The 16,469-nt window shown below is 37.1% G+C and overlaps 4 protein-coding genes across 6 annotated transcripts; 3 read left to right on the top strand and 1 right to left on the bottom strand.

The window, feature by feature from the left end:
- Positions 1-3,221: 3,221 nt before the first annotated feature.
- On the bottom strand, positions 3,222-3,876 carry LOC108859671 (uncharacterized). The gene has a single exon (XM_018633578.2). It carries the CDS (start codon positions 3,769-3,771, stop codon positions 3,427-3,429), a length of 345 nt encoding a protein of 114 aa, XP_018489080.1. The 5' UTR covers positions 3,772-3,876; the 3' UTR covers positions 3,222-3,426.
- A 771-nt stretch (positions 3,877-4,647) lies between these two features.
- Positions 4,648-6,602, top strand: LOC108861377 (cytochrome c oxidase subunit 5b-1, mitochondrial). Of its 2 annotated transcripts, none has more exons than XM_056986164.1 (6): positions 4,648-4,969; positions 5,122-5,207; positions 5,373-5,423; positions 5,908-5,974; positions 6,080-6,159; positions 6,315-6,602. In XM_056986164.1, the coding sequence occupies exons 1-6, from the start codon at positions 4,801-4,803 to the stop codon at positions 6,381-6,383; spliced, it is 522 nt and encodes a 173-aa protein (XP_056842144.1). In that variant the 5' UTR covers positions 4,648-4,800; the 3' UTR covers positions 6,384-6,602. The 2 variants fall into 2 exon arrangements, with proteins under 2 accessions (XP_056842144.1, XP_056842143.1); XM_056986163.1 differs by having other exon boundaries at positions 4,659-4,969; positions 5,119-5,207.
- Positions 6,603-6,930: 328 nt separating this feature from the next.
- Positions 6,931-8,501, top strand: LOC130495094 (cytochrome c oxidase subunit 5b-1, mitochondrial-like). Of its 2 annotated transcripts, none has more exons than XM_056986166.1 (6): positions 6,931-7,144; positions 7,355-7,428; positions 7,566-7,616; positions 7,815-7,881; positions 8,007-8,086; positions 8,199-8,501. In XM_056986166.1, the coding sequence occupies exons 1-6, from the start codon at positions 6,982-6,984 to the stop codon at positions 8,265-8,267; spliced, it is 504 nt and encodes a 167-aa protein (XP_056842146.1). In that variant the 5' UTR covers positions 6,931-6,981; the 3' UTR covers positions 8,268-8,501. The 2 variants fall into 2 exon arrangements, with proteins under 2 accessions (XP_056842146.1, XP_056842145.1); XM_056986165.1 differs by having other exon boundaries at positions 6,932-7,144; positions 7,352-7,428.
- A 1,723-nt stretch (positions 8,502-10,224) lies between these two features.
- Positions 10,225-12,729, top strand: LOC130512906 (uncharacterized). Its single transcript, XM_057011381.1, has 9 exons — positions 10,225-10,270; positions 10,413-10,524; positions 10,697-10,733; positions 10,814-10,883; positions 10,983-11,087; positions 11,180-11,330; positions 11,409-11,491; positions 11,588-11,681; positions 11,779-12,729. The coding sequence occupies exons 1-9, from the start codon at positions 10,240-10,242 to the stop codon at positions 11,861-11,863; spliced, it is 768 nt and encodes a 255-aa protein (XP_056867361.1). The 5' UTR covers positions 10,225-10,239; the 3' UTR covers positions 11,864-12,729.
- The last annotated feature ends 3,740 nt before the right edge of the window (positions 12,730-16,469 follow it).

The raw sequence follows: 16,469 nt of genomic DNA, 5'->3' as shown, positions 1-16,469 counted from the left end.
AAAGTAAACAGTTGCATTCTAAAATCATTTATTTTAACAACAAGCCAAATAAATATGTTGATTGGAGAGGGAATAAAATAAAGCCAGAGAAATACATAGTTTACCAGAGACATTCTATATGTCAAATTTATTATAAAGAAATTTTTACTAAGATAAATACATTCAATAATTACAAACAAATAATATATTTCATAAAAGTAAAAAATAATATATGCGCTTCGATATGTTGATTGGAGAGGGAATAAAACAAAGTCAGAAAAACACATAGTTTACCAGAGACACTATGTGTGTCAAATTTATTATAAAGAAAGTTTTACTAAAATAAATATGTTCAATAATTACAAACAAATAATATATTTCATAAAAGTAAAAAATAATACCCGCGCTTTCGAAGCGCGGGTCAAAATCTAGTATATACTAAATCACAAGTCACCTATCCAACAAAATTTTGACACATGAAATTTATTTTTTTAAAATACAAATAATGCCTCTTAAAAAAATTTCTGATACCGACTTTTTTTAAACTTAAAGTCCTAATTTTTCTCACATAATCACCCACATGTTCAAGATAAAATCACGATCAGAAACTTGTCTTCCATTTACCTTTTAATCTTATTTATTTTACTCTTCTATTTTTTTTCTGTGAACCTCTTCTGTCTTCTATCTTAGATTTTACTCTCTTCTTCGCAGCTTCATTCTCTTTCTGTCGAGTTCTTAGTACTCTGTTCAGAAACAAACTCCATTCAACCTTACAAATGATTATTTTCAATACAGATTCAGGAAACTGATTTTTAATTAATATCTTTTAAATGTTCATTTCAGAGAAAACGGTACTTGGTTATGCTTCTGTTTCGAAACATTTTTTCAATAAAAAGAATGAGAACTCAAAGGTTCGCACAAACTAAGGTACGGTACGCACTTCAACCCTATTATCTACAAAATGGATATTTATTAATCTGTTCTTTTTCAAAACGTTATGAAACTACTTGCCTTGCTTCTGCATTAACAAAAAACAGAAATGGATAGGGAAGAAAAAAAAAAACAAAAAAAAACAAAACAAAACAATGAGTCTTTTCTGCATCAAACATAGAACAAGAGCATAACCAAACAAGTGGTATCCTTAGTTAGTCTCTGATTCTCTCTCCTATGTTACTAGAATCTCCGTTTTGATTTTTGTTGCTTTGAAGAAATCATATCCATGACTAACAATAATTGATGTGATAACTACTTTACCGAGAGAAAAGAGTATCAACAGCTATGAAGATTCTGGGTATTTACAATTTTGTTTGTCATGGTTTGACAATTTACATATCTATGTTTCTTACAGAAGAGTATTATCTTACAAACTTTTGTAGGTCTATTATATAAAAGTTAACTATTTTACATACATGTTTAGTTTCATTGTTTTTATTATATTAATTTTAAGTAAAAAGGAATACTTAATTACCAAACAAATACAAATAAACCTGAATGGATTAAATATGATATTTCTAAGTGGTATGCAGTTCCAGGAAAAATATGTCTAATAGGTTCAGTTTTGACAAAAAAAAATACATAAAATAAATCTGCTGCAACTTTTTTTAAAAATAATTTTAAATGCAAAAAAAAAGTTTTCCCGTGCATAGCACGGAGTGATAATACTAGTTATACACTAATTTACGAGCCCGGGGCCGTCTACACTAATTAGTAATTAGTAATTAATGAATACAGATCATTTAAAAAAAAATACAGATCATTTTTCTAAAGGAAAAAGAAAAAAAAAAAGATAACACACGTGTAAACCTAACGTGTATCTTGTCTTAAACTTCCAAATTAGTACTATACTAGTATTTTCCCGTGCTATGCACGGGTATTGTATTTTTAAAATATAAAATATGTGTAAAATTTACAACAAAAAGAAATATTAGTTAGAGGGTTATTAGTGATAATTTTAAAAATATAAAAATTTACCGTTATTTACAACACTTCAGTATATACCCAAAATATAAAAGTAAAATATTGATTTCTCTTTTTCCCAAACCAAAAAAATATTACTATATGATATGAATTTCAGGCTCTTGTAACAAAACAAAAAAAAAGATGTTAATTATACTTTTGTAGAATAACTGACGTTATTTCTTGTAGTTTCTAGTTCTTTTCTATGTGTATTTATCTTTCTTCATTTCTGGTTGTATATTGCAAAATTAGGTAACATTACATAAAAAAATAAAAACAAATGTGTCTGCTATTCCTAAAGTAAACAAAAATAATATTTCTATACAATTTAAAACATATATAAAATAAGAAAAACTAAACCTGAGATCGCAAAAAAAAAAACTAACCTGAGATAAGGTCCTTCATCTAGAAAGTAGACATGAGAATCCTTCACGTTTCATCTACCATTTACATCCCACTTTTTTTTTCATTCTAGTTATCACCACATTTTTTTTCTTCTCTTGTGTTGCTTCTGAAATTTGTTAGGAGGTCTTATAAATCCTTAAAGTGACCTTCCTACTTTCCTTTCTCAAATTATCACCACTGCAACCAAAAAACATTATCAAGCATATCGAAAATTACTCTAGTTAGTTTTTAAAACGGTAGTGACCTAATTTATGACATTTACATTTTTAACACATTTATGACGTTTATCTTTTCATCATAATATTGCATAAATGTATAGTTTTTTCCAACATACAAAAAAGAAAATGGAAAGAAAAAATCAACTTGACATACTATTTAGTATCACTAACCTGGATTTAACTTTCATCTGCCACTTCGAAAGATGTTTTTGGCCAGAGGCTATGTCAACCTAGACATAGAACTCCATTATTGACAGTGTTGATACAAACCTTAGAAATCATTTACTTGTCTTGTTAGAAATTGGAATTTCATCAAACTCTCGTACTCCTAGAATTCAATGGAGTGACTGCATGTTGAGAAGAATCTATAGCATGGTGATTCGTGAGTCAAAATCTTATAAAAAGAAAAGCTAACGGTTTATAGATTTTAAGATTATGAAGTAGTGGGAGAAATATTATAGATTTTTATTTTATTTTTATGGAAAATACAATAGAGTTCAGTTATTTGGAAAGATAAATGGTTTTCTTTAAAAGGTTATTTGTATTTCCATTTTTTAATTTAAATTTTAAAACAATTTCTACTTTGTCATAATTTTATTCGTTAGGCGACTTGCGCTTTAGTATATAGGGATTTTTTTGTCAACGTATATCAGTACTGTATAATTGTTGAAATAAAGCTAAACTAATTGAGAATCCAACGGTTGACAAGAAACAACATCAAGCACGATCTAGACCGTACAAACACAAACGACGATACACAATCCAACGGTTTTTGAGTATCATCGATCGAAAAACAACATTTTAGTTGGATGGGACTATTATTATTTATGTATGTATAACGATTAGAGAACCCGTGACCCGATCCGGGTTATTCGTTGATCCGAACGGACACGTCAGACGCGAGGCGTGACGCGATGGCGGAATGATACATGACTTCGTGGAACGTGGAGACTTGGGCGATTTTCATTCGCAGTTGCTTAGCCTTCTCCTCCGTGAGACACCTCCGCGTAGTCCTCTGATCCAGATCTGATTCCCGATTCGCTGAGGAGCTGGAGCTGTTGCTGTTATCCACGACGTAATCAGGTTCCGATGACCAGCCGAAAAGAGGAGCCCACCATGAACCGGGTTTCTTTCCGGTCGGATCGGGTTTTCTGATGGATCCGGAAGATGCACGGATCGAAGGGAGAGCGGAGCAGGAGATGATTGTAGCCATTGTAATGGATCGCGAGAGAAATTAGCAAAACGTAAAGACTGAAAAGTGGTATTATTTATTTGGGGGAGAAGAAGATAAAGAACGTGGATTGGGTTATTAAATTTAGTTAAAATAGATTAGGTATTTATAGTGTGGGGGTTGGCGCAACGGAGGGGTATTGTTGGGAAGAATGTGCAGCGTTGAAAGCGATTTGCACCACGATAGTTAGGGTGGAGGTGAGCACATTGGAGTATTATTGTTTCTATAGTATATGTGGATAAGATTGAAGGCGTGGAGCTGAGAAGAGAGCGTTTTTGCCAATTGTGCAATGTCTCCATCTGTTGCACTTTTCGCTTTTCTATTTATCTTGGCGATATTTATTTTTGGATTTTCATATTGACTATGTCCAAGTAGACGTCTGTATTCATTGTATATTTTATTCCATCAATTTTCATAGAAAATGAGAGTGTTTTGTAATAAGAACTTTTGCATAAGTTGTCGATCTACAATTCGTATTAGTAGGAACTAACTGTTGATGATATCAACTATTTCTTCATCAACAAAATATCTCCACTCGTAACCAGTGGCGGAGCCACCTCTTTGGCACATGGGTCACTTGACCCAGATGAATTTTTATGTTAAAATTTTTCTTAGTTATATTTAAGTAAAAAACTGAAAATATTGCAATTTTTAGTTTATTAACCCATACAAGATATGGTAATCATTAAAATTTGACCCTCCTAGACGTGTGGTCTGGCTCCGCCACTGCTCGTAACATAAAAGATGCATACAAAATGATTATTTGCATCTTCGATGAGTTAATGAAGCATGACGTATTGGATTTACATGGGCTTTAGGTGTTAACCTGATATCGACAATCACAGATAAAAGTCCAATAATCATATTATCACAACCTGTGAAACGTTTAGTTTGACACGTGTGTAATAGTTTCTCACGTGCGAACCGGTGAAGAGAGGTTTGGCTAATCGTAGGAGGTTTGACCTGAGATCACAACCTAATCAGTCTCTCTACTCCGATTCACCAATCACGATGTGGAGAAGAATCGTCTCTTCCGGTCTCAAAACTCTAGCTGCCGATGTGGCCGTCGCTTCGCCTTCTCGTCGATGGATAGCCGGCTCCGCCAGACCCGTCGGCTTCTACCTCACTGCCGGTCGATCTTCCGCCTCCTTCATCACTCGTCATTTCAGCTCGGAACCAGGTGAGATCAATCTTGCTTATAGTTTGTTTCGACTTTCAGATCTCGGTTTTGGATTCCATGTATGGTTGATTGATTCAGTACCAAATTCTACGGATTTAGAGTGTATAGAGGGTGGTGAAAAGACTGTTATTACCCTTTTAAATTTTCAGTAGGGACCACCCCTGCAACGAAGAAGGTGGAGGATGTAATGCCCATTGCCACTGGTCATGAGAAGGAAGAGCTTGAAGCTGAACTCGAGGTATGAGTATGACTCCGTGATACAAATGTGTTTGTAACTTCACCTGTGTGATCATGTTGTTACCCATCAATGAACTTTTGGCGTTAGTGTATGTTTCTGATTGATTGTACTCTTCTGTTGAGGAAATCAAGTTTAACTATTTTTTCATTGTTTTCTTTGGGGCAGGGGAGGAGGCTGCTTGACATTGACTTCCCCGAAGGTCCTTTTGGAACTAAGGTTAGTTTGTATAATTGTCACACCGAACTCTCTTGATTTTACTTTGGTCTTATTTTCAAGATTTTTTTTTATGTGAACAGTGTAACTATAGTTTCCAAACTCTATTTTTTTTATTTGATTTGTATACGGGGTTTAGTGAGTTCAATAAGTCTCTAAGTTGCGTTTGTTAGTTTACCATGGTCCACTGTCTATGACGCTTATCGGCTTATGCCAACTGATGATGATGAAAATTTGCATATTCATGTGCAAGTTTGTCTATAGATCATGAAAGTTCATTTCTTAGCTTTCTTAAGTATTCGTTTTCTGCATGGCTGTATGAGTGCTGAATTTTTCATGCTGTATAACACAATAGAGACATTTGATTTTTTTTTTTTCATTTTCTCATGTCATTGTATCTCTCGAGTGAGCCGCGTTCATTCTTGTTTGACTAGCTTTTGTTAATAATATTGTCATCTTATTTGACACCAAATTGTGTTTACCTTAGGAAGCTCCTGCTATTGTGAAGTCCTACTATGACAAGCGGATTGTGGGATGCCCTGGTGGTGAAGGCGGTAAGCTCACCTCGTCTTCTCTTTATGGCATACACTCTTAAGTTTCTACATGTATCTAACAAACCAGTTATATTTTCTGATCTTTATTACTGGTGAAAACTGCAGAGGAGGAGCACGATGTTGTGTGGTTCTGGCTGGAGAAAGGAAAGTCTTTTGAATGTCCGGTTTGCACTCAGTACTTCGAGGTAAGTTAAATCTCGTTTAAGATGCTCTAAATTGTAAACAAATCGAATAGAGTCTCGTATCATAGACACATGTCAGAAGAATTAGTAAAATGACAAAGAGCAAGAACTCGTTGATCTTTCCCAATAATGATTTGGTTAAAATGTATGTGTTGCAGCTGGAAGTGGTTGGTCCTGGTGGTCCTCCCGATGGTCACGGTGATGAAGACGATGAGCACCATCACTGAGAGACAAATATTTTGTTTTGAGTTTTTTTTTTTTCTTTCAAATGTTCCACATTTCTTTGTTGGAATAAACAAATGTTTTTGGATCCTTTTGAAACAACACTCAGGCATCGGAGTTTATAAAATGCCAAAACTCTTATGACCGTGGTTTCCCCTTTTGTAACAACTCTTGAATCTGAATCGGTCTTGCCTTTTTAGCAGAATGAATGTTCATACCCCCTCTTTACTCGTATATGAACCAATCTATACTGTGCCACAACATTTCATGTGATTTGTATAGATTGTCATTCGAAAACCATCTCAATTCGAAAACTACTTTTGCTTTGCCAAAACTTGTAATTGTCGAGAATTTGTCATTTATTCTCATGCTTCCATCGTTCAACTCCATTAACAAGTCAAACTGAGACAATTATCTTTAGGATCAAAAGCTGACACATCTTTCGCGTGTTCGAACCCTGGCTACTGCACCATTTCCGCTAGAATTTGCATAGAATGTAGAAGCGATTGGGCACGTGCCTAGCTTTCTCACACGTACGAGTTGATTAGAATCTCTATTCGCATCAGAATCTGTCTCAGAGTCCATCCATCGTTTCGTCACACCATGTGGAGAAGAATCGTCTCCTCCGGTCTCAAAACCCTAGCCGCTGCTTCTCCTCCTCCTTGTCGATCGATAGCCGCCACCGCGAGACCCGCTGGCTTCTACCTCGCTGCCAATCTATCAGCCGCTTGTTCCGTCATCCCTCGCCATTTCAGCTCCGAACCAGGTGACACGTCGTTGCTACAGTTTTCTAGATCTAGATTTAGATTTGGTTCTCGTTGTCGTTGTATATTTTCGCTGTTATCTTCCCAGCATACCTGTGCCGTTAGATTTGGAGTATTGGTCTGTGAGATGATTAATGCGTTGCCAAAACGAACCAACTAGATTGGTTTAATAATATACTCATATCTGATATATGTATTGGAATCTGTAGTAGTAGAGAAGAAGGTGGAGGATGTAATGCCCATCGCTACTGGTCATGAGAAGGAAGAGCTTGAAGCTGAACTCGAGGTGATTCCTAATCTTTGAGTCTCTGATGCATTTTTTAACATATAGTATTGGTGCAAATGTGTTTCACTGTAACTTTTAATGTGTTTCTGGTTTGTTAACACGCTCCTTGTCATTGTTTTTTTCTTTCTTGGGGATAGGGAAGGAGGCTGCTTGATATCGACTTCCCTGAAGGTCCTTTTGGAACTAAGGTTAGTTTAATTTCTATTGTCTTGTAACTCTCACTTTTAAATATTTCTTTAAAGAATACCTTAATTCATAGGTGGGTTATATGAGACATTTTTTATCATTTTCATTTGGACTAAGCAAGCATTAATTCCCGTTTGGCTACCATTTGATAACAGTTTTGTCATCTTTATATTAAAATACCAAATTTTGTTTTACCTTAGGAAGCTCCTGCTATTGTGAAGTCCTACTATGACAAGCGAATTGTGGGATGCCCAGGTGGCGAAGGCGGTACGTTCATCCATTCCTCACTCTCTCTACTGTCATAAAACGGATGATTAGAGGCAAAAAAAAAAAGAATGAGTGTTATCGTTGACTATTAAAGTGTTGACTATATGGTCTGATGTACTTTGCAGAGGATGAACACGACGTTGTGTGGTTCTGGCTGGAGAAAGGAAAGTCTTTTGAATGCCCTGTTTGCACTCAGTACTTTGAGGTAAGCTTACAACTCGTTTCAATTTTTCGTAAATAAACGGAACTTTTAATAGGTAGGTACGATGAAAATTTTGCATTTATGAATATTGAATTGGTTAAGTTTATGTTTGCAGCTGGAAGTGGTTGGTCCTGGTGGGCCTCCGGATGGTCACGGTGATGAAGACCATGAGCACCACCACTGACTCCGGCACCGAGTTTTGCTTTCTGTCTTCACTTTCTTTAAATATTTTTATATTTTTTTATTGGAATAAATATACATACATGCCGCTGGTTGTAACACAGTTGAAAATGTTTTTGAAACTTTTAGAACGCAACATTTCGGTATCGGAAGTTGTCAAGATGCCTAAACACTTACAACCGTTGTTTTACTTTTGTAAGAATTCTTGAATCAGATTCATTCTTGCCTTTTTTGCTTACTATATATTCGCATTTTATTGTTTATGGCTCGATGTCTTTTTCATATTGGACGGTTTGATCGCGACGTAAACGACTTCAATTAATATATCAGCGAAAAATCGATTTTCCTCGAACCTTGTTCGTTAATTGGTTTAACACTAACTAACTACTCATACAATGCACCTACATTTTACATTCCATTTTCCCTATTTATACTGTAAAAGGTATATAAACACGGCGACCAGAAAACGGTGGAGGTTAACATCTAGGCCGCATTCTCTAGCGACGCAGCTGTTTTTAGTCTCTCTTTCTCAACGTTTTCTTCTTAAATTATTATCTCAAAGGTTAAAAACTTAGAGACCAGATTAATTAACTTGAATTACCGAAAATGGAACTTAAGTAGGTTGTTAATATTTCAGTACAGCGTCAGTTACGTTATTATTTATTTGATACGTCTTTTCTTTTGGTTTCATATTATTATATGTTTACAATGAAAATACGAAGCAGAAACCTAATACTACAAGGACAGTGGTATCGGAAAAGATCCCGACGAATATATTCTAATAAATCTCAAAAAGTCTAATTTTAATTTAAAAAAATGAAAGTGTTACAAAAAAAATTTAAAAATGAAAAAGAAACAACTATCATGAAGAGAAAAAAACGCCGGAGTTCAATATTCCGTTTCTACTTAACACAAATCGCACCGTTCTCTAGTTTTCGACACAGCTTGCTCTCACTACGAAGTGAACCTCTCGTGTTCAGACATGCATGCATTAATATACGTATTGTACTGCTGTACATATGTTTTCTTTTTGGTCGGCATAAATGTGTAACAAGTGCCCTAGATATAAATTAGTGTTTCTTGTGTGAAAATATATAATTACTTGGTGGGAAAATCATTACACTCAGTGCTTTCAGATTTCACAAATCCAAGAACGCTAAATGTAGTATCTTTGTCCATTGTGTAATGTCCTCATCAAGCAGAAAGTTTCAGACTTTGAAGCTTTCTGGTTAATCGGTATTTATCAATCTTCTTTATTTTATTTTTTAATTATACAGGAGTATTCATAAATCTTCTCACTTTAATCTTTTTTTTCATTAAACAAACGATTGAACATGTGTTTGTTCCATCATATTCATGGTAATATACTTTTGTCATATTCATATTCATGGTAATATACTTTTGTTATATTCCCATCAAAAATACATATAACGTTTTAGAAGATTTTTTTGAATTTTAAAATAGTTAATGTTTACAATTTTTTTAAAAATATAAAATTTTATTAATATTTGTTATTTTGTTTTATAACAGATTAGATAGTTAATTAATGACGTTATTATTTAAAAAGCGAAAGCTAAATATTTAAAATTTTAAAGAAAAAACGGAGAAAGTTTACGCGGCAGTTTATTTTCCTCTACTGCCCCGCAAGGCATTGATTCTCTCTTTTATCTCTCTCTCCTATGTGTATTATCACCGCTAGCTCTGCTCTGGTTTTGATTTTGATTCCTTGTGTTCCCAAAAAGATTTATTTCCTTTGTTTTAAATATATAAAGAAAGAAAAATGAAATTGATTTCCTTTTTGCATTTCCATGGATGCTTCCTCTGGGCTTCTCTTAATAGTATAGCTGTTGTTCTCTATAAATACACACGTCCGTCTTCTTACATTCTCTTATATTTTCCCATCATTGTGTGTGTTTGTAACATCTAAAAACTCTCTACCGAAAATTATTAGACTCCAAAATTGTAGTGAAACAACAATGAGCCATTCTCATCAAAACATTGGTTCCGGTTTGTGTCTTCTTCTTATTTGCCCTATCTTTACTGTTGATTGGTGTTTAGTTATGAAGTGTCTTACTGACACTGTGTGCTTGTAGTAATTCTGTTTTGTGATTGCTCTTCTTGAATATGGTTTCTAGCAAAATCTTTGTAGGTAGTAGAAATTCAAGGGGATATGAGTTTGGAAGGACTTATGTTGTGAGGCCTAAAGGAAAGCACCAAGCTACTATTGTTTGGTTGCATGGTCTTGGAGACAATGGCTCAAGGTAATATAATGCTCTTTCACTTGCATTACACTTATGATCAGTGCCCATTTCTTGAGCCAACTCATAGAGAAAGAGAAATTTGTGAAAACAATGCCTAAATGACATGAAAGATACCAAAGGAAAATGTTACTGAGACAAACAACTTCTTACTTTGTCTCTGTTCTCTCTGCAGCTCGTCTCAGCTCTTGGAGAGCCTGCCTCTTCCAAACGTAAGGATCCATGAAAACAACACATTTGGAAGTGATTTACTGTATTACCGAGAACTCTCATTGAATGTGGCTATGTACAGATAAAATGGATTTGCCCAACTGCTCCCTCGCGTCCTGTTTCGCTTCTAGGTGGATTCCCTTGCACTGCCTGTAAGATCATTCAACTTCTAAGCTTCTCCAAAACGTCACAAAAACATTCTCTCCGAGAGGGTAGCTATATAATAGAAACAAAACTTTTTTGCTTGTCAGGGTTCGACGTGGGTGAAATTTCTGAGGATCTTCATGATGATATCGAAGGATTAGATGCTTCAGCTGCTCATATTGCTAACCTCTTATCAACCGAGCCAACATATGGTAAGCCAACTAAGAGCTGTATATATATATACACTCATGATCACAATCTCAAGCTTAACTTGAAAATGCATGCTCTTGGTCGTTTGTTTCAGTCAAAGTTGGGATAGGAGGTTTCAGTATGGGAGCAGCAATAGCTCTATACTCAACTACGTGCTACGCTCTTGGACGTTATGGAACAGGACATCCTTATACTATAAACCTACGAGCTACTGTTGGTCTCAGTGGTTGGCTTCCTGGTTGGAGGTATACTTTCATCCCCTTAATTAATGTCACTAGTTAGTACCCAAGACAATAGTTTGTTAACGTAACATGACAATGCAGGAGCTTACGTAGCAAAATAGAAAGTTCTAATGAAGCTGCAAGGCGTGCTGCATCGATACCGGTTATACTTGCACATGGAACTTGTATGTGCACACATCATTCTAATAATATAAAGTTCAAGATAAAAAATCACCTGATAGAATCTGATTTTTTTTTCTTAAAATGTTCTTTGATTGCAGCGGATGATGTAGTTCCTTACAGGTTTGGAGAAAAATCTGCGCATTCACTTGCAATGTCTGGATTCATACAAGTTGTGTTCAAGCCATATGAAGGGTACATGTTATAACGTATCTACCAAAGTTATCTGTCTAGTAGTATAATTTACTGTTTTGTGGTCTGAGATTGTGAGGTGTATTGTCTCTTTGTGTAGGCTTGGTCACTACACGGTTCCTAAAGAAATGGAAGAGGTCGTTCACTGGCTCACCTCAAGGCTTGGTCTTGATGGTTCACGCTGAACTCCAAAAAAAATCAATTAGCTATTTATACAATGTGTAGAATATATTATATATATAATATGGGTGGGTTTCTTGGGGTATACGGTATTCATTTTTTGACTGTTTTGTGATTTATTTTTGATTTTCTGCTCTTTGATTCTTGGTTATGAATAATGAAATAAAGGCTCTTCAATACATCAAGGTCTTGATCATACCAGATCCAAAGATTTTGAGCTTCTGGAGACATTATTGCCGTGCATCAAAAGGCATTCTTATGAAGAGAAACAAAAGCAAATAATAACTTTATTCACCAGTCAGCATAACTCAAGCTTCTCCTCCAGTTCACCTTCCTATAAATGTACAAGCGAACTTGAGATCACAAGGTACCACAATGAAAAGAACGATAAGACAAAAATGATTTCACAGCGTTTTTCAACTCTTGATCTTCAAGAATGTTTCTAGCATCGATTGATGGCTTCAATATCCATATATAATTACAAAATACATTGAAAAACTTACGAAATAGTTGCAGAAATCTTACGGCTAGTGAGCTAAACCCACACTGAGGAGATTCAGGGACTCCTTTCATGTAATTTCATAACAGAGTTCTCTTTCACATGATATACAATCCAAATCTGTGAAAAGAACGACGACCGTGGTATGGAATTGATAACTTTTTATTATAAGAAAAATACAAATTGGACGACACAAAAGGTGTGACAGGATCAAATTCTAAACTTATTGGCTGGAAATTAGAAGTCTCCAGAATCACCGTCACAACGAAAGAAACGAAACTGAACCAAAAACTCAAAGACACAACAGAAAACTCAAAAAACCAAACATGTGACATTATAGAAACAAAAGAAAGACACAATCATAGTTCTCTTGTTATTCTCACTTCCTCTGATACGTCTGATGAGTAGTATCAGTGGTCCGAGTAGTACCAGTAGTTGTGCCTGGAAGATGACTTTCATCTTCCTCGGTAGCCATCCCAAAAGTGTGTTTCACCGCATCAGCTGCACCCATAGCCATCTGCTTCACATGCTCACCAGTCTGGCTTAAGAACCCACCGGTCTTGTCTTTACCAGCTTCGGCAGTCTCTTTCGTATACTGAGCCGCGCCTTGAGCCGTCTCCTTTGAAGCTGAAAGTGTCGTTGTTTGTCTAAGTCTTAAGGAGTTTGTTAGAGTTATTAAAGAGTCAAATAAGATCCCTGAGATCAAGGAGTAGTTGCAGTCTTTTAGGAGTTTCAGTTTTAACATAAGGTCATATATAAGACCATCTCTAGTTGTTCTGTTTTGTATCGCTTTTGGCTTTTACTTATTTATAAAAGCAGTATTCAGTTTGATTCTTGATCCTTTGATAACAAGTGGTATCAGAGCCACTAATCCAAACTGATAAAAGCGAGTGAGTGAGTTGAGAAAACAATGAGTGACAAGGAGTTTAAGATCCCAAAGTTTGATGGAGATTATGAGCATTGGGCAATGCTTATGGAGAATCTGCTGAGATCCAAGGAGTGGTGGGGTCTCATCGAGAATGGAATCACACAAACGGAGAGAAACGTGATCCTTACCGGAGCACAACGTACGGAGATCGCAGAGCAAACGCTTAAAGACCTTAAGGTGAAGAATTATCTCTTTGCCTCCATTGACAAAACGATACTGAAGACAATCATGAAGAAGGACACATCCAAGGATATCTGGGAGTCAATGAAGAACAAGTATCAGGGGAACAAGAGAGTACAGAGCTCTCTGTTGCAGAGGTTGCGAAGGAACTTTGAGGTTCTAGAGATGAAGGAGGATGACTCTATCACAGAGTATTTCTCTAGAGTGATGATGGTGGCCAACGACATGAGGAACTTGGGAGAAGAAATACCTGATGCAAAGGTAGTTGAGAAGATATTACGCACACTGGTGGAGAAATATACTTATGTTGTGTGTGCGATAGAGGAGTCGAAGGACATTACTGAGATGTCGGTTGATGAGCTACAGAGCTCGCTGTTGGTTCATGAGCAGAATCTGAGCAAACACATAAGAGAAGATCATGCTCTGAAAATGGAGGGAGGTAGAGGCCGAGGAGGATATCTTGGTGGTCACCAAGGTAGAGGAGGATACAGAGGAGGAAGAGGAGGACGAGGTAGAGGAAGTTCAAGCTTCAACAAAGATAACATTGAGTGTTACAAGTGCCACAAGATGGGACACTTCAAAAATGAGTGTCCTAGTTGGGAGAAGAGTGCCAACTATGCAGAGTTGGAGGAAGACTTGTTGTTGATGGCTCAAACCGATCTGGTTAAGGATGAGGAGGAACACGTGTGGTACCTGGATTCTGGATGTAGCAACCACATGTGTGGTGTTAAGGAGTGGTTCATGAGCTTAGACACCTCGTTTCATCAACATGTCAAGCTCGGAGACAATCGAAGAATGGAAGTAGAAGGGAGAGGAAATCTAAGACTTGAGATCAAAGGTTTGGTACAAGTGATCACCTCTGTTTACTTTGTACCGGGACTCAAAAACAATCTTATGAGCGTTGGGCAATTGCAAGAGAAGGGTCTAAAGATTGTTATTGAGGATGATAAGTGTGAAGTGTGGCACAAGCAACAAAGAAGGGTGATCATGAGCTCCACAATGTCCAGAAACAGGATGTTTGTGATCTTGGCGAAGATAAGAGAGCCAACGGTGGAGATAGAAACAAACAACCTGATGAGCTCGATAGAGGACACTGGAGAAGTTTGGCATTGCAGGTTTGGTCATCTAAACCAAACCAGTTTGGTGACATTGGCAGACAAAGAGATGGTTAAGGGGCTGCCAAAGATAAAGTCTACTGGAGCTGTATGTGAAGTCTGCATGAAGGGGAAGCAGATCCGCACCAATATTCCAAAACAGAGTGTATGGAAGGCTAGTCGAGTTCTGGAGCTTGTTCACACCGATATATGTGGACCCATATCGCCTGTCTCTGAGAGTGGAAAGAGATACATCATCAATTTTATTGATGACTACAGCCGTAAGTGTTGGAGTTTCTTCTTGGTGGAGAAGTCTGAGGCTTTTAAGAGTTTCAAAGATTTCAAAACGGCATCTGAGAGAGAAAGCGGAGAGATGCTAGTTTGCTTGAGATCTGACAGAGGTGGGGAGTTCAACTCTAAAGCTTTCCAAAATTATTGTGTGGAGATGGGGATCAAACGTCAGCTAACGGCAGCATACACACCCCAACAGAACGGGGTGGCAGAGAGGAAGAATAGAAGCGTTTTGAACATGGTTAGGTGCATGTTGTTTGGAATGGGAGTGCCTCTGAGGTTCTGGCCTGAAGCTGCGCAATATGCAGTTCACATTCTCAATAGGAGTCCGACGGCAATACTTGAGGAAGTTACACCTGCAGAGAAATGGAGTACGTTCAAACCATCAGTAGAACACTTCCGAGTCTTTGGCTGCTTCGCGTTTGCATTAATACCATATGAGAAACGTATCAAACTTGATGAGAAGAGCATCAAGTGTGTTATGTTTGGAGTGAGTAAAGAATCCAAGGCCTACCGTCTCTATGATCCAGTGCTCAAGAGGATCATAATCTCCAAAGATGTGAAGTTTGATGAAGCAAAGCGATGGGATTGGGAGGAGACTGTGGAAGACAACAAGTTTATTGAAGTCGCTGAAGAAGAAGTGCAAGTGAATCCCGATCCAACTGAGACTGAAGAAGTAGTGGAAGAAGCAGGAAGTGACGGAAACGCAGCAGGGAATGAAACTGGAGAAGCTTCAATGGCTCCTCCTCCATCAACACAAGGTGCTGGCTCAAGAACACAAGAAGGCAGAACTGGTAGAAGTAAACAAAGGCCAGTATGGATGAGTGATTACGAATGTGAAGGAATGAGCCTGCAAATGGAGGAAGATGGTGATGAAACATTTGACGAGGCAGTACAACACAATCGATGGAAAACTGCTATGGAGAAGGAGATAATCTCGATAGAAGAGAATGATACTTGGGAACTTGTCAGCCCACCAGAAGGTGTGAAGATCGTAGGAGTTAAGTGGGTATTCAAAACAAAGCTTAATGAGAAGGGTGAAGTGGAGAAGTTCAAGGCTAGACTGGTGGCTAAAGGGTTTCATCAGACGCAGGGTGTAGATTTTCATGAGGTGTTTGCACCTGTGGCAAGATGGGACACTATCAGGCTGATTCTAGGAATGGCGGCTCAGAAGAAGTGGGTGGTGTATCAGTTAGATGTAAAAAGCGCCTTTTTACATGGAGAGTTGAGAGAAGATGTGTATGTGGAGCAGCCTAAGGGTTTTGAGTCAAAGGAGGACAGTAAGAAGGTCTACAAACTCAAGAAGGCTTTGTATGGTCTAAGACAAGCACCAAGAGCTTGGTATAGCAGGATTGAAGGTTATTTCATGAGAGAAGGATTCACAAAGTGCTACTGTGAGCACACCTTGTTCGTTAAGGAGGAAGGAGATGACATCTTGATAGTGAGTTTATACGTTGATGATCTCATCTATGCAAGTAGTTCATCGGTTATGCTTAGCGAGTTCAAGACTTCTATGATGGGGGAGTTCTCTATGACGGATCTAGGAAGGATGAAGTACTTCTTAGGAGTGGAGGTGATACAAGATGAGTTTGGGATCTTCATAAGTCAGAAGAAGTATG

Source organism: Raphanus sativus, chromosome 5 (genome assembly GCF_000801105.2).
Source record: "Raphanus sativus cultivar WK10039 chromosome 5, ASM80110v3, whole genome shotgun sequence".
Classification (NCBI taxonomy): domain Eukaryota; kingdom Viridiplantae; phylum Streptophyta; class Magnoliopsida; order Brassicales; family Brassicaceae; genus Raphanus; species Raphanus sativus.
This window is presented reverse-complemented; position numbering and strand designations above follow the sequence as displayed.